We start from the raw sequence: 23,286 nt of genomic DNA, 5'->3' as shown, positions 1-23,286 counted from the left end.
CAAGCCCATGGCCCTGAACTGGACCTAAGTTCACACCTGATGTCAGAGAAGGGTATTCCACACTGATTGGCTGAATGTGTGCGGTATCCCAAGTTGATTGGATGAGCGATGGGCAACTAATATTCATAGGTAACTTATGAAAAAATGGCGGCACCTTCAAGCCAGGTATGAGTGAGCAGAACACCGACAGGTTCCAGCTTAATTACGGAATTTTCACAAAGAATTGTGCATTGACTTTGTTTTTTTTTCTGTTTTTAGGGTGGGAATTCAGGGCGGCACGGTGGTGTAGTGGTTAGCGCTGTCACCTCACAACAAGAAGGTCTGGGTTTGAGCCCCGTGGCCGGCGAGGGCCTTTCTGTGTGGAGTTTGCATGTTCTCCCCATGTCTGCGTGGGTTTCCTCCGGGTGCTCCGGTTTCCCCCACAGTCCAAAGACATGCAGGTTAGGTTAACTGGTGACTCTAAATTGACCGTAGGTGTGAATGTGAGTGTGAATGGTTGTGTGTCTATGTGTCAGCCCTGCGATGACCTGGCGACTTGTCCAGGGTGTACCCCGCCTTTCGCCTGTAGTCAGCTGGGATAGGCTCCAGCTTGCCTGTGACCCTGTAGAAGTATAAAGCGGCTAGAGATAATGAGATGAGATGAGGGTGGGAATTCAGTAAAATGATAAGTAAAATATATCCTTTTCCCCAACATGTTGAACTGGTAAAAATCAGTTCTAGATGTCACCAGAAGCCACAAAATGAACCCTTATATTTCAAAATTGTATGGGGGAGCATGCTCTCAGACCCCCCTAGCTTAAACACTGCACATGGCGACATGCTCTTTGCACCTTGCTGCACTCAGGGAAACCCTGAAGACTATTATATAGAAGTGGACCATGATCCGAACATCTAAACACATCACTGAGCTTTACCTGCTCAGTGCAATAACACTTGTGTAAGAATTTGTTGAAGAAATGGGGTATCTAAAAAACTGAGCTCACCTTAATCATGTAACAGGCACGTGTTATTGCGTCATAAATTATAAGAGCCTATCACATTCCAATATGCATTTAAAGTATACAGAGGATATTACACTGTGGCGCGAAGGTATGAAGTTTATTATAGACACATCCACAAAAAAAAAAGCCACAAGTTAATCAAAATAATTTTTATTTTGAACCGGTTCGCCATTTTGACAACACACGTCAAGTCAGCGAGAAAACACTGGTTGTGACATCACCGGAGTGAAATATCGGGACTTATTATACATACGAGACACTTTTTTCATGGAATAAAAACATTTATCTTTTTCGCGGTCCGGTTTCCATCAAATCCTGCGCTCTGATTGGCTGGTGAAGCGGGTCCATATCCTACGGTACGGACCCCAGTTACAGACCCCAGTTACGGACCTCTGGCGACTCGCTCGTTCACAACAACAAACATAGTAGCAATTTTTGCCAACATTTATCTTTTTTTTATAAGATTTATTTATAAGATTTTTATCAAAAATCCTATAAATTTTTGCCAGCATTTCTCAGGAGAATAGCATTAATTTTACAGCACGGATAGCGATAACGACAGTGTTCACAGCGAAAGCAAGTTTTACTACCCTGAGGAAGAAGAAATAAAAGAAAACATTTCAGGAGAAAGCTAAAAACCTGTAACTTGCTAACGCCGAGCAAAAACATGGCTGAATCCTGAATGACTCAATTTTGTATAAATAGGGGACTACATAGGCAGCAAAATGTAGTTTTTTTCCTGCCATGGAAGTGCACTTGTATACCGAGGAGGAAGCCATTTGCATTACAGCCGTGAATGAGGATTCAAAATGGCGGCTCGGCTCGGCTCGGTTTTCCCTTTCTGGCGCTCTCGTTTTCTGTTAGAATTTGGTAAAGAAAAAAATAAATATATTATTTACCAGCTTAAGGTCGGTCTGTATGGTGAGATACCGTGACCTCGGCCTTGAATACTGACCCCGGCCCAGAGGGCCTTGGTCAGTACTTTCAAGACCTCGGTCACGGTATTTCACGATACGGACCTCCCAGCTGGAAAATAACGTATTCTATTCCCTTCTAGTGGGTTTATTGACGGCATCCAATAATGTTATCATATCGCTTATCGTCCATGTATTACGCCACTCTACCCAATGGAGAATGAGTATGCAATATTGCTACAATATGCATATTCACAGAATCTGGTTTTCTTCATGAAGGTAAAACTGTAAGCTATTCTGTCCTATTTGTGTTTTCTAATGACACAAGGAAAGAGCCTCGTGTAATGAGCCGGGGGAAAGAGGAGACAGGGAGGACAGAAACTGAAGTACAAAGACGTTTTGAAGAAGAACATGAAGAACGCCGGAGTTATCGATCAGTCGTGGGAAAGGGATCCTTCGGATAAAGCAACATGGCAAAGCATACAGTTGTGGTCAGAAGTTTACATACAGTGACATGAATGTCATCTCGGATATGAATGTCATGGCAATATTTGGGCTTTCAGTAATTTCTTTGAACGGTTCTTTTTCTGTGGCAGAATTATTGTACAGCATACATTTTTAATAAAAAAAAAAAAAAACCACTAGAATTTGGTGCACAAGTTTTAATTTTCTTTGGGTCAAAATCAACACAGGGTCAAAATTATACATACAGGGTCAAAAATATACAGGCTCACTTAGATTATTAATTCAGAGGTGCTGAAACTTCCAAAATGTCTCTTATCTTGCCAAGGCCGAGGTCTCTTAACTTCCTGTTAGTGATCATGATTGACTACAGCTGGTAGCTTCTCTGTGCCTTCATAAAAAGGGTTTGTTTACAGCACTCATTGGATTGACCAACACACAGCAAAATGGGAAAGTCCAAGGCGCTCAGTGCAGATCTGAGAAAGAGGATCGGAGATATACACAACTCCGGAATGTCTCCTGGAGCCATTTCTAAACAACTGCAAATTCCAAGATCAGTTCAAACAATTGTATCCAAATTATTGTGAGGTGCAGTCACTTTGCCAAGCCACTTTGCTTCAAGAAAACCCAAACTGTCACCCTCAGCTGAAAGGAAATTGGTTTGGATGGTCAGGAACAACCTGGGAACCGCCATGGCACAGCCCTGCCATGAACTGGAAGCTGATGGATCACTTTCTACAGTTCAGGTCACCATGGACTAAGAGGCTGCTATCCAAGAAATAACCCCCTGCTCCAAAATTGATACCTTCAGGCTTAACTAAAGTTTGAAGCTGACCACATGGACAAAGAAAAAAGCCTTCTGGAAGATAGCTGCATGGTCAGATGAGACAAAGATTGAGTTGTTTGGCCACAATGACCGCCATGTACAGAGGGACACTGTACCAACTGGTGGTGGTGGTAGGATCATCATGCTCTGGGGCTGTTTTGCTGCCAGTGGAACTGGTTGATTGCGCAAAGTGAATGGAATAATGAAGAAGGAGGACGACCTCAGAATTCTTCAGCATAAACCATCAGAAACTTGAACACGACTTGGGAGTTACAACAGGACAATGAACCCAAACATGCATCAGAGCTGGTTGTGGAGGATAAAGCAGGCTAACATTAAGCTTAAAACAAGTCCTGACTTCAACCCTATTGAAAATATATGGACTGTGCTTACAAGTCGAGTCCATGCCAAGAAAAAAAAAACTAATTTAATTGAACTCTACCAATTCTTCCATGAACAGTCGTGAAATATCCAACCAGAATTCTGCCAGAAGCTTGTTCATGGTAAATAAAAATGTTTGGTCAAGGTGACTCTTGCGAAGAGACATATTACCCAAATATTACGTAGGTGTGCTGTATGGATATTTTTGACCATGTATGTATAATTTTGACCCTGTGTTGATTTCAGAAAACCCAAAGAAAATTAAAACTTGTGCACCAATTTCTAGTGTTTTTTTTTTAATTAAACTTCAGTGCTTGGTCGCCATTCGGGCCAGTATCCCTGAATTCTTACTGGCCCAGGCCAAAATTAAGTGGCCCTTAAATTTCCTCTAGTCCAACACAAAAAAAATATGTAAAACCATTTTTACTTGAATAACACCCCACGGTGTTTAACGTATGCCCTAGAAATGGATTCATCAACACCATTAATTATATGTAATTGTTGTTTAGATATTGTACATTATTCAAACATTACACTACATTACAGTCATTCAGCTGACATTTTTATTCAAAACAATTAACCACAAGTGCATGTAGCCAAGAGAATCCAAGAGTGACCAGTGCTGAAGTACTAGTGTAAACAAATAGCCTACAAATACCATCCAATATCTGGAATGATCAGTGGTGGGTTTCCCAAAAGCCTCTTAATGCTAAGAGCATCTTAACTAGAAGAGAGAGAGAGTTCATTGTGCTGCTCGCTCTAACATTTAACGATGATCTTTGTGCTGTGATGCTTTTGGGAAACTCAGGCCAGGGTAGTTAAGAAGTTGAAGAAGCTTAGACAAATATATAGACAAGGAATTATTTCAGTATGGTATGTTCATTGTTTTCAAAGTTTGACAACATTTGCATCTGCATTAAAATGGTTAGCCTATGCTTCTCGGACTTAGCTTTTGCTTCTTGAGCCTATACAAGAGACATTATGGTACAGTAGGCTGGTAGAGTTCTGCATAAATATGACTGAAAACATCATCAGGTTTTCACACAAGTCCTAAAAGTAGATCAAGAGAACCCAGTTAAACAAATGAGACAAAAATATTATACTTGGCCATTTATTTATTGAGGAAAATGATCCAATATTACATATCTGTGAGTGGCAAAAGTATGTGAACCTTTGCTTTCAGTATCTGGTGTGACCCCCTTGTGCATCAATAACTGCAACTAAACATTTCCAGTAACTGTTGATCAGTTCTGCACACCGGCTTGGAGGAATTTTAGCCCATTCCTCCGTACAGAACAGCTTCAACTCTGGGATGTTGGTGGGTTTCTTCACATGAACTGCTCGCTTCAGGTCCTTCTACAACATTTCGATTGGATTAAAGTCAGGACTTTGACTTGGCCATTCCAAAACATTAACTTTATTCTTCTTTAACCATTCTTTGGTAGAACGACTTGTGCGCTTAGGGTCGTCGTCTTGCTGCATGACCCGCCTTCTCTTGAGATTCAGTTCATGGACAGATGTCCTGACATTTTCCTTTAGAATTCGCTGGTATAATTCAGAATTCATTGTTTCATCAATGATGGCAAGCCGTCCTGGCCCAGATGCAGCAAAATAGACCCAAACCATGATACTACCACCACCATGTTTCACAGATGGGATAAGGTTCTTATGCTGGAATGCAGCGTTTTCCTTTCTCCAAACATAACGCTTCTCATTTAAACCAAAAAGGTCTATTTTGGTCTCATCCGTCCACAAAACATTTTTCCAATAGCCTTCTGGCTTGTCCACGTGATCTTCAGCAAACTGCAGACAAGCAGCAATGTTCTTTTTGGAAAGCAGTGGCTTTCTCCTTGCAACCCTGCCATGCACACCATTATTGTTCAATGTTCTCCTGATGGTGGACTCATGAACATTAACATTAGCCAATGTGAGAGAGGCCTTCAGTTGCTCAGAAGTTACCCTGGGGTCCTTTGTGACCTCGCCGACTATTACACGCCTTGCTCTTGGAGTGATCTTTGTTGGTCGACCACTCCTGGGGAGGGTAACAATGGTCTTGAATTTCCTTCATTTGTACACAATCTGTCTGACTGTGGATTGGTGGAGTCCAAACTCTTTAGAGATGGTTTTGTAACCTTTTCCAGCCTGATGAACATCAACAACACTTTTTCTGAGGTCCTCAGAAATCTCCTTTCTTCGTGCCATGATACACTTCCACAAGCATGTGTTGTGAAGATCAGACGTTGATAGATCCCTGTTCTTTAAATAAAACAGGGTGCCCACTCACACCTGATTGTCATCCCATTGATTGAAAACACCTGACTCTAATTTCACCTTCAAATTAACTGCTAATCCTAGAGGTTCACATACTTTTGCCACTCACAGATATGTTTAACTGGGTTCTCTTTATCTACTTTTATCTACTTTTAGGACTTGTGTGAAAACCTGATGATGTTTTAGGTCATATTTATGTAGAAATATAGAATTCTAAAGGGCTCACAAACTTTCAAGCACCACTGTAGCTGCTGCATGACTTCTCTTTTTTTGCTCTGACTCGGCTCAATCTCAGCCTTTAAGCAAACAAACTCGCCCTCTCTTTTACACTTAATTTTACTAATTTTATTACTGTGTAGATAATTGTACACCTCAGTGCTTTTGTAGTTCTTTAGCTCCTCACCACCAACGCCCTTGCTAAGAATAAAATAATTGACAATGTCAACGTAGCTGACGTCGGGCCACAACTTCATGTCGTCTGTCCATTCCGTGAGGGTAGACGGATGGGGCACTTTGATCGTATTATCCCCGGAGCTCATCAGAAAATCGGACCTGAAGTCTTTTAGTCATCTTTGATCTTACCTACTTAGCAGTTAGCGTTAGCTACAAACGTCAACACAGTGGAGCAGAAGAAAGATCCCGGCTTCCGCTATGACGCAGCAATGAATCATGGGAAAGGTCAGAGTTCGGTAAAGTTGTGTGCTGTGTCCGAAACCATTCACTATTCTCTACTCACTATCTAAGAAATTCTATTTAAAGGACTATAATGAGCTCATTGGTAAAATGAGGGAAAAAAAACACTTTCGGACACTACTCCGCCATGCCGTTATTTACATCATTACTGTTGCACAATTAAAACGTGCCAGTCAGCTGGTGGGTTTTCAAAATAATAAATACATGCACATATTTTTGTGATACTGCGATGACCTGGCGACTTGTCCAGGGTGTACCCCGCCTCTTGCCCGTAGTCAGCTGGGATAGGCTCCAGCTCGCCTGCGACCCTGTAGAACAGGATAAAGCGGCTAGAGATGATGAGATGAGATAAATACATGCACATATTTTTGTGATACTGCGATGACCTGGCGACTTGTCCAGGGTGTACCCCGCCTCTTGCCCATAGTCAGCTGGAATAGGCTCCAGCTTGCCCACGACCCTGCACAGGATAATGGATGGGATAATGGATGTTAGGGATAATGGATGGATGTATTTTTGTGATAAATCCATATTCTACTAAGCGTATTCCCCACATTAATAAATACAAAGTACTTTGTGTCTGCTGCATCTTTCAGTTCTTTTAAATCAAGGCTGAATACTTTCTTCTTCGCTGCTGCCTTTTATTAAATCAAATTCGAGGCTTTTGATTCATTCCTCGCTCTGCACTGTGACCTTTATTCTTGTATTTTATGTCTTATTCTATTTTAGCTTTTTTCTATTCTCTTACTATTTTTAATTGTACTTGAATGTCCATTTATAATGTGTTTCTTCCTCTGTCCATTCACCCCAACACACTCCAATATTATTGCCATTTTCGCGCCACAACTTATAAATTTGCGTTGCGCCCGTTGTCATAAAGAAAAACAAATTACTACTATACTCAATCTAAAATGCTTAACGGTCCTTATAAAACAGCTTTTACAGCTTTTCTTTCAGCACGACCACAATGCATGATGGTATATATTGCTTGGTTAGTGGCCATCGGTTGTCTCATCTCATCATCTCTAGCCGCTTTATCCTTCTACAGGGTCGCAGGCAAGCTGGAGCCTATCCCAGCTGACTACGGGCGAGAGGCGGGGTACACCCTGGACAAGTTGCCAGGTCATCACAGGGCTGACACATAGACACAGACAACCATTCACACTCACGGTCAATTTAGAGTCACCAGTTAACCTAACCTGCATGTCTTTGGACTGTGGGGGAAACCGGAGCACCCAGAGGAAACCCACGCGGACACAGGGAGAACATGCAAACTCTGCACAGAAAGGCTCTCGCCGGCCACAGGGCTCAAACCCGGACCTTCTTGCTGTGAGGCGACAGCGCTAACCACTACACCACCGTGCCGCCCCGCCATTGGTTGTACACTACTTTTCATGATACATTGTGAGATACTATGAGTCCACTATAAAGGGTGTAATAATTCTCACTATACATTCGGACAGCGCTACAAAATGGCGAACTCACTATATAGTGAGTGGTCGTGATTTCGGACACAGCAGTGGATATCGTGGAGCGATCTGAAAACTCACGAACAGCTTTTAATTTTGCACTCTCTAACTAAACTTTTACTAGAATTCATGAACTTGGAGTTGAGGAAAGGAAAGCAAAGAAAAAAAAAGGTCACATTTTATTTAATTTTTGTCGTACTTCTCGAATCATTGTCGCCCTTTGGGCAACCAAACCTCGACTTTTAGTCGCCCTGGTCAGTTTTTCATCGCCACTGGTGACCATATGACCGCCAAGTTTCAACCCTGCTCAGTGTTTGCAATTGAAGACAAGCGTCAAAGGGAGTATATGAGAGCTCACAAAACCAGACATTCCATAGCAGCTCAACCAGGCCATTCATGCCACCACTGCGGACGACTCTGTCGCAGGCCTCGCAGCCTATCTGCACATCCTAATGAAGCAGTCATCATCGCTAATGATGGACAGCCAGCGACGACATTTTCATTTACGTCATTTCATTCCACTTGAGACAGAAAATAACTCAGCAGTTGAATGTTAAAAGTCTTAGCCAAGAGTAGCAGCTTGGTGGTGTTGGGATTTGAACTCCCACTGTTGGGCTCAATAGAACAATGCCTTAACAGCTGAGCTAACCTTTACAAGAGTACACTGAGAGCACAATATCCCTTGCTGGCAGCTATGCCATGACGCTGGTAAAATGCGACTGAATTGAACGAAATTGCAAATATGTATTAACCCCTTCAATGCCCTTGGACGAGTCACGTACGTCATGAAATCTTTTACCGCTGTGCCTTATGACGGAAGAATGTTTTAGGCATTGACTGTAATTCATATGTGCCACTGTGAAGTAAAAATAATGTGCCATGTAAGGTACATAAAAGGAGGTGTTTATGACAAGTAGCGTACGTCATAAGGCACAGCGGTAAAAGATTTCATGACGTACATGACTCATCCAAGGGCATTGAAGGGGTTAATGACATATAACAAAGAATCCTGTCAAATTTCATGAAATTCCTCCAAAAATTATGAGAGGAATTGATTTCAGAAGTTGAGTACCCTTCCCGGGACGGCTGGACGGACATCACCACGACATAATCCCTCTTCGGGCCTTTCAGCCAGTGGGGGATGAAAATTGTGAGCGAAGTTGATTTCAGAAAGCAAGCACACCTTGATGAAATTGCCAAAGTACAAGTTTGTTAATAATCAAGGGCATAACTCTGGGAAAATTTGCCCAAATTAAACGAAATTTCAATATGCGTATAACTGTCATATAACAAAGCCTTTTGCCAAGTTTGGTGAAATTCCTCCACAAATTGTGAGAGGAGTTGATTTCAGAAGAACGTACACCCTCATGAAATTGTCAAAGTACAAGTTACTTAATCAAGGGTCAAAACTCTGGTAAAATTTTCACAAACGAAATTAAATCGCAACATGCATTTTACCATCATATAACAAGGCCTTTTGCCAAGCTTTGAGAAATTTGTCCAAAATTTGTTAGAGGAGTTGATGTCAGAAGGCGAGCACACCTTCATGAAATTGTGAAAGTGCAAGGTTGTTAATCAACGGCCACAACTTTTGAGTTGAACAAAATAATAATATGCATATTACTGACATACACTACCGTTCAAAAGTTTGGGGTCACTTTGAAATTTCCTTATTTTTGAAAGAAAAGCACTGTTCTTTTCAATGAAGATCACTTTAAACTAATCAGAAATACACTCTATACATTGCTAATGTGGTAAATGACTCATCTCATTATCTCTAGCCGCTTTATCCTTCTACAGGGTCCCAGGCAAGCTGGAGCCTATCCCAGCTGACTACGGGCGAAAGGCAGGGTACACCCTGGACAAGTCGCCAGGTCATCACAGGGCTGACACATAGACACAGACAACCATTCACATCTACGGTCAATTTAGAGTCAGCAGTTAACCTAACCTGCATGTCTTTGGGGGAAACCCACACGGACACCATGCAAACTCCACACAGAAAGGCCCTCACCGGCCACGGGGCTCGAACCCAGACCTTCTTGCTGTAAGGTGACAGCGCAAACCACTACACCACCGTACCACCCATGGTAAATGACTATTCTAGCTAAATTATACTAAATGTCTGGTTTTTGGTGCAATATCTACATAGGTGTATAGAGGCCCATTTCCAGCAACTCTCACTCCAGTGTTCTAATGGTACAATGTGTTTGCTCATTGCTTCAGAAGGCTAATGGATGATTAGAAAACCCTTGTACAATCATGTTAGCACAGCTGAAAACAGTTTAGCTCTTTAGAGAAGCTATAAAACTGACCTTCCTTTGAGCAGATTGAGTTTCTAGAGCATCACATTTGTGGGGTCGATTAAATGCTCAAAATGGCCAGAAAAATGTCTTGACTATATTTTCTATTCATTTTACAACTTATGGTGGTAAATAAAAGTGTGACTTTTCATGGAAAACACAAAATTGTCTGGGTGACCCCAAACTTTTGAACGGTAGTGTATAACAAAGAATCCTGCCAAGTTTCGTGAAATTCCTCCAAAAAGTGCGAGAGGAATTTATTTCAAAAGGTGGGCACCCTTCCCAGGACGGACAGACAGACAGACATCGCCACAACATAACCCCCTTCGGGCCTTTCAGCCGGCGGGGGATAAAAACCAGCACGTGGAGATGCAGGGGATTGAACCCTGGACCTCATACATGCAAAGCATGCGCTCTACCACTGAGCTACATCCCCAGCTGGTTAAAATACAATAAACCATAGTGTTGTTGAATTCTCGAACAAATCCGTCACTTTTAATTTTTTGATACTGGAATGTCTTCAGGATCGAGGGCTTTGCAGTGTTTTGGTAACATGAAAAGTTTCATCTTTGTCTTGAGAGAGAAAAAAAGAGAGGCTGGAGAGGGGAAAACTATTTCTAGTAGATAAAATATATAACACGTAACAGGACCTAATTTGATCTGCAAATGTTCCATAACAAGGGTGGTGTAGTGGTTAGCGCCATTGCCTCACAGTAAGAAGGTTCTGGGTTCGTGGCTGGTGAGGGCCTTTCTGTGTGGAGCTTGTATGTTACCCATGTGGAAAGCTAAGTTTTATATCAGAGATTTTTTCCGTTACTCCGAGAAAATTTTCTTAGCATCCACTATTTATTTTTTCAAACACGCATGCCCAATGAAACGGAACTATTTTCGATTTATGTGGTTTTATAGTTGCACGTGGTTTTCTCGGTCATTTAAGTCCATCGGCTCGGACTGCCCGGACTTCTGTGACGGCTGCAGAAGTTACGTATGTTCTGCCAATTTCTCTTGGAACACAACATCCCCCCGACTGTGGCAGACCATTTTTCGCAGCTAGCAAAAAAAAAAAGTTTCCCAATTCAAAGACTGAACAGGTAAGCATTTGTGGGTTTATTTATTTAAATTTTTACTGTTTGCATGTAGGAAAGCTTCCTCCATTATGATCATAATTTAGGGAGGCGATACTGGGAGTTGCCGTTTATACAACGGCAACTGTAGTTACCCGGCGATTTCTGGTTTCGCTTCCCGAAACATTTCAATTGCTGATAGACCTTATATGTAGACACAGATGACCAACACCTGTTACTACCACCAGTCGTCAGTAAACTGGAAAAGTATTGAATGAAGAGTAATGGTGCTAACGACCGTTGGTAACCCATCTCTAAAATGTGTAGTAGGGGATGGAAGCAATTTAACACCATCTACATGTTTGCCGTGCTCTGATTTTCTTTAATTGACCAGGGAAATAATAGATGTATACTGGGGAAAGGTCTTCGATGTAAAATCCGCTCTGGGTGTTGCCAGGTTTCCAATGCTGAAACAACTTTTTACTGCTTTGCTGTGCCTCCCACAGAGCAATGCAGATAGCGAGAGGGCTTTTTCATTGGTTAGGAAAATTCATACTGAGGACAGAAAAAAATCTGGCTGCAGACACATTAATGCCTCGGTCACAACCGGCCGTACGTGCTCCTATGGCCGGTCTACATGCAAAAAACGCAAGAAACGCATGGAGGGCGCGCGTGTGACGTGCTGATTTTCGAGCCGTAGACGGGCCGCAGAGGTTCTTTGTCATGTCAAACAAACTCTACGGGCGCTTACATTTTTTTCAGGTTGCAAGACAAACTTACGGCCAACGTGCGTCTTTCTCCATGAACAAAAAAACCGCAGCGATTTGGGAAACGCCAAAAATTGCACGGCCAAAAAATCGTACGTCCGGTTGTGACCTAGGCTTAACTGCATATCTGCAAATTAAAATGAAGTGTGACGAGGAGCTCCAACTGTTAGGACTGGGACTGTTTTGGCCTCTAGAGGCCGCTGTTATTTCCTTTTCTTGTCATGTTTGTTTTGGCCTCTAGAGGCCGCCACTGTTTCGGTGTTTTATGTTTGTTGTTTTCCATGTGTCTTGTGCCCCGCCTAGTCCTCATTAGTGTCACCTGTGTCCTATTTTAGTTTGTGTATTGATACCCCTGAGTTCAGTCCTGGAGTCTTTGTGCTATGTTTAGCTCCAGTTACCTCTGTTCCGATTTCCTCGTCTATGTCCTTGTGTTTGTATTTTTGCTTTCTTTTGGACTTTGTGGATTTTGTTTTTTACTTTTTGGATCTTCTGAGTGTTTGGATTTTTACCCCTTCTTTTCTGGTTATTGGCTTTTGTATTGACTTTGAACTTTTGGATTTTTTTATTTTTTCCCTTATATCTTCTGAGCGTTTTGGATTATACTTTTTGGATTTTTTGCGTGTAAATATTGTAAATAAACCTTTTGATACTTTTTCTACTTCGACCTCATGCCTCTCCATTTGAGTCATCCCCCTGGTGGCCTAGTGGGAGTTTGTTGGATTATCACCCCAGTGAACCAGGTTCGAATCCCAGCAAAACCCTAACACCAACTGCTGCCCAAGCAGTTATATTATAGCTTGTGCCAAATCTGCAACATCTTTGTACAACAAAAAACACTCCAAAAAGGAATGATTTAAATTCTTGTTATAAATTACTGGGAAGATTTTCAATTTAACTTCATAATTTATTAATATTTTCACTTATCCTTGTTTACATAATATACTTGATGTTGTTTGGTCATCTTTAGTTGGATCTAACACTGCTTGCAGTGTCAACACTTTTTTCTCGAATGGAACTTTTACTAACCTTCATTTACTGTTTGACATGATTATATATTGGCTGGTGGGCGGCACGGTGGTGCAGTGGCCAGCGCCGTCGCCCCACAGCAAGAAGGCCCGGGTTCGAGCCCCGTGGCCGGCGAGGGCCCCCCCGCGCGGAGCCTGCACGTTCTCCCCGTGTCCGCGTGGGTTTCCTCCGGGTGCTCCGGTTTCCCCCACAGTCCAAAGACATGCAGGTTAGGTTAACTGGTGACTCTAAATTGACCACAGGTGTGAATGTGAGTGTGAATGGTTGTCTGTGTCTATGTGTCAGCCCTGTGATGACCTGGCGACTTGTCCAGGGTGTACCCCGCCTTTCGACCGTAGTCAGCTGGGATAGGCTCCAGCTTGCCTGCGACCCTGTAGAAGGATAAAGCGGCTAGAGATAATGTGATGTGTGTGATGTGTGAAATTTTATTTGCAAAATTTACATCAATAATTCTGGTATTACAGATACAGTGTATATTAAGGGTTGTTTTACAATCAGGGTACAACGTTTGTGTCACAGGGGTCCAAAATTCAAATTGATTCAAACTGGTTTTTGTACCAGTTTTTAAGTGAAGGACAAGTTAAAGAACAGATTTCAGGTAATTTTTTGACATGTGTATGGTAGTTTTGTGTAATCTGCTATCAGATAAAGAAGATTAAGTGCAGCTTTAAGCAGGGCTGGGAGAAACAAATGAAATGATTCTCGGAGAGGACATTTTTTTTTTGACAATTCAGAATCCACTACTTCCATAGTGCTTTTAAATATAAGGCTGTAAGCTTTGTGTTAGTTGTCTCTAATATTTATGTCCCAATATCTTGACCACATTTAAGAATGAAAATAATCATTTTAGATATGTTATTTTATATTGAAAAATTAGCTGTCTCGGAGAGGACAGTTTTTTGACACAGTTACGTACTAATTTGATCAAAATAGTCTGAAAACTTACTGGCATTCAACATTAAAACTTAACTATGTTTCCAATGATATGGAACCAAATATTTGTTTTATGGTATAAAGAATGATTTAAGTGCATCCCTTTTGGAGCTACCTGTGGTCAAAAAAGCACTTTTTCTAAATGACACGAGTAATTTTGCTAAATATGACATACAGTTAGGTCCATAAATATTTGGACAGAGACAACATTTTTCTAATTTTGGTTCTGCACATTACCACAATGAATTTTGAACAAAACAATTCAGATGCAGTTGAGGTTCAGACTTTCAGCTTTAATTCAGTGGGTTGAACAAAATGATTGCATAAAAATGTGAGGAACTAAAGCATTTTTTAAACACAATCTCTTCATTTTAGGGGCTCAAAAGTAATAGGACAAATTAAATAATTGTAAATAAAATGTTCATTTCTAATACTTGGTTGAAAACCCTTTGTTAGCAATGACTGCCTGAAGTCTTGAACTCATGGACATCACCAGACGCTGTGTTTCCTCCTTTTTAATGCTCTGCCAGGCCTTTACTGCAGCGGTTTTCAGTTGCTGTTTGTTTGTGGGCCTTTCTGTCTGAAGTTTAGTCTTTAACAAGTGAAATGCATGCTCAATTGGGTTGAGATCAGGTGACTGACTTGGCCATTCAAGAATATTCCACTTCTTTGCTTTAATAAACTCCTGGGTTGCTTTGGCTTTATGTTTTGGGTCATTGTCCATCTGTATTATGAAACGCCGACCAATCAGTTTGGCTGGATTTGAGCACACAGTATGTCTCTGAATACCTCAGAATTCATCTGGCTGCTTCTGTCCTGTGTCACATCATCAATAAACACTAGTGACCCAGTGCCACTGGCAGCCATGCATGCCCAAGCCATCACACTGCCTCTGCCGTGTTTTACAGATGATGTGGTACGCTTTGGATCATGAGCTGTACCACGCCTTTGCCATACTTTTTTCTTTCCATCATTCTGGTAGAGGTTGATCTTGGTTTCATCTGTCCAAAGAATGTTCTTCCAGAACTGTGCTGGCTTTTTTAGATGTTTTTCAGCAAAGTCCAATCTAGCCTTTTTATTCTTGAGGCTTGCACCGTGCAGTGAACCCTCTGTATTTACTTTCATGCAGTCTTCTCTTTATGGTAGATTTGGATATTGATATGCCTACCTCCTGGAGAGTGTTGTTCACTTGGTTGGCTGTTGTGAAGGGGTTTCTCTTCACCGTGGAAATTATTCTGCAATCATCCACTACTGTTGTCTTCTGTGGGCATCCAGGTCTTTTTGCATTGATGAGTTCACCAGTGCTTTCTTTCTTTCTCAGGATGTACCAAACTGTAGATTTTGCCACTCCTAATATTGTAGCAATTTCTCGGATGGGTTTTTTCTGTTTTCGCAGCTTAAGGATGGCTTGTTTCACCTGCATGGAGAGCTCCTTTGACTGCATGTTTTCTTCACAGCAAAATCTTCCAAATGCAAGCACCACACCTCAAATCAACTCCAGGCCTTTTATCTGCTTAATTGAGAATGACATAACGAAGGAATTGCCCACACCTGCCCATGAAATAGCCTTTGAGTCAACTGTCCAATTACTTTTGGTCCCTTTAAAAACAGGGTGGCACATGTTAAGGAGCTGAAACTCCTAAACCCTTCATCCAATTTTAATGTGGATGCCCTCAAATGAAAGCTGAAAGTCTGGACTTTATGTCCATGTCCATTATATAACTATAACTTGAATATGTTTCAGTAAACGGGTAAAAAAACAAAATTTGTGTCAGTGTCCAAATATATATGGACCTAACTGTATATTGCCATACATTCACCAAAAATAACGTTATCACCACATTTTTTTTTGCATGGTAAATAGAGCTATCACAGGGCTACAATAAACAACCAAGTTTATTTAGTCAAGCCTTTTGATATTGAAGATAATAAGTGTTAAATGTGATTTTTACCTTGCGTACCCTGATTGTAAAACAACCCTTTTAAGTTTATAGTTCAGTCATTCTCTTTAGTAGATAATTGTTTACTTGACTGGACATATAGTCCTTTTTAATTCAGTTGTTTTCTCTGGGATCTAAAATTTCTTTTTATTCAGTACACACTTATTTGATCCCTTTAACTTGATGCAGTGTGATAAATATGCCTATTACAATAGGAGTGCACAATGTGGAATAAAACAATCGGTGCTTTGGATTATATATTGGAATTTTTTCTCGTGTGTAAGGGCTCATGGGTGTATGTAAGGGAAAAGTACAGATTTTATAAGGGCATGGGGAACTAAAGGTTGACATGTATGAAAAAGCAATATAAACTATTAAAAAGTATGATGTGGTGTTCGTTAATTCATAAAAATATGCAGAAGAGCAGTGACATACCATCAGCAGACACAAACTGTCCGATCGCAGACGCTCCTCCGCCGCTGTTCTCCACAAACTGCACCTCAGACACAATGATGTTATCCTCGAGCACGGAGCCACAGGCAGTACACACGGCACTTCCACGCGCCTGGTCGATGTCTATATCCGCTCCACCACAGCTCTTACACTGCCTCGCGCTCATCCTGACTCCAGGAGAGATGTTGGTACACCTGATAAGGAAGCAAAGTAGATGCTAAAGTCGCAGTTTAGAGCGCTGTACTTTTGAATCACAGATTTTCTGTGGTATATTTGAAATAAAATTTAAAAGTTACAAACTGCACTTAATATCTAAGTAGATACAGACAGTGGCTGTGGGCTTTCCTTTTTCATCTCATTATCTCTAGCCGCTTTATCCTGTTCTACAGGGTCACAGGCAAGCTGGAGCCTATCCCAGCTGACTACGGGCGAAAGGTGGGGTACACCCTGGACAAGTCGCCAGGTCATCACAGGGCTGACACATAGACACAGACAACCATTCACACGCACATTCACACCTACGGTCAATTTAGAGTCACCAGTTAACCTAACCTGCATGTCTTTGGACTGTGGGGGAAACCAGAGCACCCGGAGGAAACCCACGCGGACACGGGGAGAACATGCAAACTCCGCACAGAAAGGCCCTCGCCGGCCACGGGGCTCGAACCCAGACCTTCTTGCTGTGAGGCGACAGCACTAATCACTACACCACCGTGCCGCCTGGTTCATATCAAACTAAATCAAATCAAATTCAAATTTATTTGCCACATATACAATCATCAGGGTTCCCGCTGGAGTTCATCATGCTCGTCATTGACGAAATAAATAGAAATGTAATAAATCGAATTTAACAAGTGTTGCCAGGCAAAACAAACCTCGCCCGGTAGCACTTATGATGAATATGAAGGAAGATATCGCGAAAAAACGATTTTGACCTTTAATTCAAACTTGTATGTGAACATACTTGGCCAATAAACATGCTTCTGATTCTGATTCTCTGCTGCTCTCAGCCAATCAGAACACACTGTACTGCTCTCACACCATACCACGCGATGACCCCCAAAATGTTGGAGGTTCTATTTGAGACCAATGCCCGTCTATCCGGAAAAAGACTGATACGGCCATTTTCCCGTAATATCATTTACAAAAAAACAAACAAACAAACAAAGAAATCCGTCCCGGGCGTGGTAAAAATAAGAATTAAAAAAAAAACGTGATGATGGAGTACTCTGCAGAATATACACAATATACAGAATATACATACATATACTGTATATAGCTCTGCAATATACACAATATACACTGTAGAATATACAATATACAAAATATGTATAACTATTATATATACAGGACACTTTTTCCATGGAATAAAAACATGTATTCTATTCCCTTCTAGCGGGTTTTACTCATTTGGTTTGATAGCATGCAATATTGTTAGCATATCGCTTATCCTACGTGTATTACGTCACTCTACCCAATGGAAAATAGGCGTTGAATATGGTTTATGATATTGCATGGTTGTCAAGACAACATGACGTCTCACGTCAGAGATGTAAAACTTCCGCACTAGCGAGCGACTGTGACAATTTGTAAATAAACATGGCCGCCAGGTTTGCTTCGTTAAATACAGAAGATTTCGACAGAATTTTGAAAGAGAAAGACATGCTGAACACCCAGAAGGAATGCATAATAATAATAATAATAATAATAATAACAACTTTTTTTCGTGGTATATCAGATATATTCCATTCATTGCGATAAGGATTCGTTTGTGATAGGAAAGTCCCAGAAAAAGTGAAAAGTAAGCTGTATAAGACAGTAGTGAGACCACCTGTGATGTACGGATTGGAGACCGTACCCTTAACGAAGAGACAGGAGGCAAAGTTGGAGGTGGCGGAGTTGAGGATGTTAAGGTTCGCGATGGGAGGTTGGACAGGATAAGGAACGAGCACATCAGAGGGACAGCACATGTGGAGAGCTTGGGAATTAAGCTAAGAGAGATGACCCTGAGATGGTACGGGCACATCCTGAGAAGAGATGCAGAGCATGTTGGAAGGAGAATGTTGAGGATGGAGCTGCCAGGCAAACGAAAACGAAGAAGGCCAAAGAGGAGATACATGGATGTGGTGAGAGAGGACATGAAAGTGGTAGAGAAGGATGCAGAAGACAGGGAGCAATGGAGACGAAAGATCCGTTGTGGCGACCCCTAATCGGGAGCAGCCAAAAGAAGAAGAAGATCCATGGAAGATATTCCATTCAGGTAGCATGATACTGAACAAGTCTCTAGCTGAATGGAATATATCTGATATACCACAAAAAAGACAGCCAATATTATTTAAATTAATTTTTTTCACGGTCTGGTTTCCATCAAATTGTGCGCTCTGATTGGCTCGCGAGCGGTCCGGAATCCTACGATCCGCGACTCAATCGTTCACAACAACAACAAACATAGTAGCAATTTTTTGTCAACATTTATTTTCGCATTTCTCAGTATAATAGCATTAATTTTACAGCATGGACAGCGATAACGACAGTGTTCACAGCAAAAGCAAGTTTGACTACCCTGAAGAAGACGAAATAAAAGAAAACATTTCAGGAGAAAGCCGAAAACAAGCTTGTAGCAGGTTTGTTCTAAATATGGTTTCCCTTTCGGGCGCTCTCATTTCCTGTTAGAATTTGGAAAATAAAAAAATTAATATATTATTTACCAGCTTAAGGTCGGTCTGTATCATGAAATACTGTGACCGAGGTCTTGAAAACTGAGGCCTCAGTCAGTATTTTCAAGGCCGAGGTCACGGTATTTCACGATATGGACCTCCCAGCTGGTAAATAACATATATCCATCCATCCATTATCTGTAGCCGCTTGTCCTGTCCTACAGGGTCGCAGGCAAGCTGGACTGGAGCCTATCCCAGCTGACTATGGGCGAGAGGCAGGGTACACCCTGGACAAGTCACCAGGTCATCACAGGGCTGACACAAAGACAACCATTCACACCTACAGTCAATTTAGATTAGGTTAGACAGAATTTTATTGATCCCTTTGGGCAGGTTCCCTCAGGGAAATTAAGATTCCAGCAATCTAGAGCCACCAATTAACCTAACCTGCATGTCTTTGGGAAAAACCGGAGCACCCAGAGGAAACCCACACAGACACAGGGAGAGCATGCAAACTCTACACAGAAAGGCCCTCATCGGCCACTGGGCTCAAACCCAGGACCTTCTTGCTGTAAGGCAACAGTACTAACCACTACACCACCGTACCGCCCTAAATAATATATACATATATGTTATTTACCAGCTGGGAGGTACGTATCGTGCAATACCGTGACCGAGGTCTTGAAAGACTGTCGTTATCACTATCCATGATGTAAAATTAATGCTATTCTCCTGAGAAATGCTGGCAAAAATGTACAAGATTTGTGATAATCTTATAAATAAATCTTATGAAAAAAAAGATAAATGTTGACAAAAAAATGTAACTATGTTTGTTATTGTTGTTGTGAACGAGCGAGTCGCCAGAGGTCAGTAACCGGGGTCCATAACTGGGGTCCGTATCATCGGATACGGACCCGCTAACCAGCCAATCAGAGCGCAGGATTTGATGGAAACTGGACCGCAAAAAAAATTATTTTTTTCACGGTCCGGTTTCCATCAAACCCCGCACTCTGATTGGCTGGTGAGCGGGTCCGTATCCGACGATACGGACCCAGTTATGGACCTCTGGCAACTCGCTCGTTCACAACAACAACAAACATCGTAGCAATTTTTGTCAACATTTATTTTATTTCTCAGGAGAATAGCATTAATTTTACAGCATGGATAGCGATAACGATAGTGTTCACAGCGAAAGCGAGTTTTACCACCCTGAGGAAGAAGAAATAAAAGAAAACATTGCAGGAGAAAACTAAAAACCTGTAACTGTTGCTAACGCCGAGCAAAAACATGGCTGAATCCTGAATGACTCAATTTTGTATAAATAGAGGACTACATCGGCGGCAAAATGTAGTTTTTTTCCTGCCATGGAAGTGCACTGGTATACCGAGGAGGAAGCCATTTGCATTACAGCCGTGAATGAGGATTCAAAATGGCGGCTCGGCTCGGTTTTCCCTTTCGGGCGCTCTAGTTTTCTGTTAGAATTTCTCATCTCATTATCTCTAGCCGCTTTATCCTTCTACAGGGTCGCAGGCAAGCTGGAGCCTATCCCAGCTGACTACAGGCAAAGGGCGGGGTACACCCTGGACAAGTCGCCAGGTCATCACAGGGCTGACACATAGACACCCATTCACATCTACAGTCAATTTAGAGTCACCAGTTAACCTAACCTGCATGTCTTTGGACTGTGGGGGAAACCGGGGCACCCGGAGGAAACCCACACGGACAACATGCAAACTCCGCACAGAAAGGCCCTCGCCAGCCACGGGGCTCGAACCCGGACCTTCTTGCTGTGAGGCTACAGCGCTAACCACTACACCACCGTGCCGCCCTGTTAGAATTTGGTAAAGAAAAAAATAAATATATTATTTACCAGGGGCGGCACGGTGGTGTAGTGGTTAGCGCTGTCGCCTCACAGCAAGGGTGCTCCGGTTTCCCCCGCAGTCCAAAGACATGCAGGTTAGGTTAACTGGTGACTCTAAATTGGCCGTAGGTGTGAATGTGAGTGTGAATGGTTGTCTGTGTCTATGTGTCAGCCCTGTGATGACCTGGCGACTTGTCCAGGGTGTACCCCGCCTTTCGCCCGTAGTCAGCTGGGATAGGCTCCAGCTTCCCTGCGACCCTGTAGAAGGATAAAGCGGCGAGAGATAATGAGATGAGATGAGACGTATATATTGCACTGTAGAAAATATTTTTAAATGTATATTGCACTCAAAAACTAGAGAGTGGAAAATATCCCTAATAATCTGATCCCAAGTCTATATGGGCTTGGTGCATTCTTTTCTTTGACTTTCACAAACAAAAAAACACCTGTAAATTAATAGCTTTTAATGGTAAAACTGTTTTAAACTGTCTATACAGGAAACAAATCATATTTTTTCATAAAGCTTAATTTATATTCTATACTTGCAGCTACCGAGATTCGAACCTGCGACTCTAACCACAGCAGATTACAATACAGGAAACCGAACTGTTCCACTCAGCTACCGGAGACTACAACCGCTCATCTGTATCTTATATTATAGTCTTAAGACTGATCCTGAATCAGCAGCACGACACTTACATTTCATCCCAGCTATGGATTATTATTGCTTTGAGGACGTGTTTATGTCTGACCATTGCTGCATGTGCTTTACTGTTAGCCATGTATGTAGACGTAGCCACAGCTGTCATTATAACCTTGGCTTACTTAAACCCACTCAAACTCCAATTTATTATCACGCTCCTTTCATCTCATCCGCTCATAAACTCGATTATTTCTCACCCTAACCTTGTGTCCATATCTCACCAGGTTACCTGTGACAGTGTTAGCTTTTCCTCCTCTAGCTTGCTAACGTTACAAGCGATGCTCTTCTCGCTAGTTAGCCACTCACCAATCACAATACTAAAAAAGCAGTGTCTTCGAGAGACTTTATTAATAAGCAACTTATCCGGACTGCTATTCCATCCTGCACAAACTCAGAACAGAATTACTCAAATAGATTGTTTAGATTCTCAACGACTCTACAGATCAGGAACGGAGTGCTCGAAGTTTGGCTTAGTAGGGGTGTACGAGGAAGTAGAATGAATATTTCAGCTACACGGAATTATTTTTCATTCATTTCACATCGTTATTTCTTTACATACATTATTACTATTCACAAAAGTATTATTTCTTGAATTTGTATACGCTGCTAAATAGTAATCTACTGAATTAACAGGAACTAACACCCCTATCCTGGCGCGTACCATTGTCAAGGCCGTTCTTCGTAAATGTAAATCGCGGTCTTTTTGTAAGGTGGCTAGAGTCCAGGACATCAGTCAGAATTGGAAAATAAATATAAATAGCTTACCAAATATATTTTTCGAATATAGTATTAGTATTTAGTATTATTTGGTTAGGACAATTTAAACGTAGCGCTTTTAAAGTTTAGCCTTATAGGAACTTTTATTTTGGCGGGTGGTGAAAGGTTGTTCTAACCTGCGGTCTAGTAATGGGAAGTTCCTGTGGCATGGCTCACAAAGGGCTCTTAATTTGTTATCATCTGTAGCCTCATATTTTAGCCTAACTTGGCAAATATGAATGCTTTGTGTGTTGAGAAACCCTTTTGCATTTAGTGTTTTTATGAGAAGCCTTATAATTGCCTATTTTTGTGTATTTGTTCTGTTACAAAAGCAGGCATTCTTACTTTTGTTTAATATTTTAATTTAACACAAAAACAAATGAACAAAACACTGCAAACAAATCTACTATGGCCTATCCCGGATTACGGACCGGGCCAGTGGGGCTGGCGCCCAGGGGCCCAGGGGGGCCCATAGCAATGCCGATGCCAATTGTGACATCAGAGAGCCTCTATTCTCTAGGATATTATGACTACTTACACTGTTATAGGGCATATCTGAAGAAAACACAGGGAAGGGGTGGGTTGGTGGGCGGCGGGGGACGGCAATCAGAGGGCCCCTGGCCCTGCTGTAGTGCCTCTCGTGAAAACTCCTGAGGCCGTAACGTCTGCCAACTAGGGGTTCAAGGAAGTAGGGGGAATGCTTTCAGAGGATCCTATGATTATGAAAGCCCCTGCTAAGGGTCGTGACTTCTGGCTATCTGAGGGCCCTAGAGAGAGCCCTAACGGGAAAGCGTACTATTAAGAGT

At 41.8% G+C, this 23,286-nt stretch overlaps 1 protein-coding gene and 1 non-coding gene across 7 annotated transcripts in view; both read right to left on the bottom strand.

The window, feature by feature from the left end:
* brf1b (BRF1 RNA polymerase III transcription initiation factor subunit b) overlaps positions 1 to 22,162 on the bottom strand; it is a 237,676-nt gene extending 215,514 nt beyond the window's left edge. For 3 of the 6 annotated variants that reach the window (XM_060917700.1, XM_060917704.1, XM_060917705.1), the window contains exons 1-2: positions 21,928 to 22,162; positions 16,486 to 16,697 (exon numbers count right to left, since the gene is read on the bottom strand). In XM_060917700.1, the coding sequence (XP_060773683.1) occupies positions 16,486 to 16,697; positions 21,928 to 21,938 (223 nt within the window). In that variant the 5' untranslated portion in view covers positions 21,939 to 22,162. The other 3 variants (XM_060917701.1, XM_060917702.1, XM_060917703.1) reach the window with 3 other exon arrangements.
* On the bottom strand, positions 10,685 to 10,756 carry trnaa-ugc (transfer RNA alanine (anticodon UGC)). The gene has a single exon. It is a non-coding gene; the product is annotated as a tRNA-Ala (tRNA).
* Positions 22,163 to 23,286: the final 1,124 nt, after the last annotated feature.

This window comes from Neoarius graeffei, chromosome 3, assembly GCF_027579695.1.
Source record: "Neoarius graeffei isolate fNeoGra1 chromosome 3, fNeoGra1.pri, whole genome shotgun sequence".
NCBI classification, from domain to species: domain Eukaryota; kingdom Metazoa; phylum Chordata; class Actinopteri; order Siluriformes; family Ariidae; genus Neoarius; species Neoarius graeffei.
This window is presented reverse-complemented; position numbering and strand designations above follow the sequence as displayed.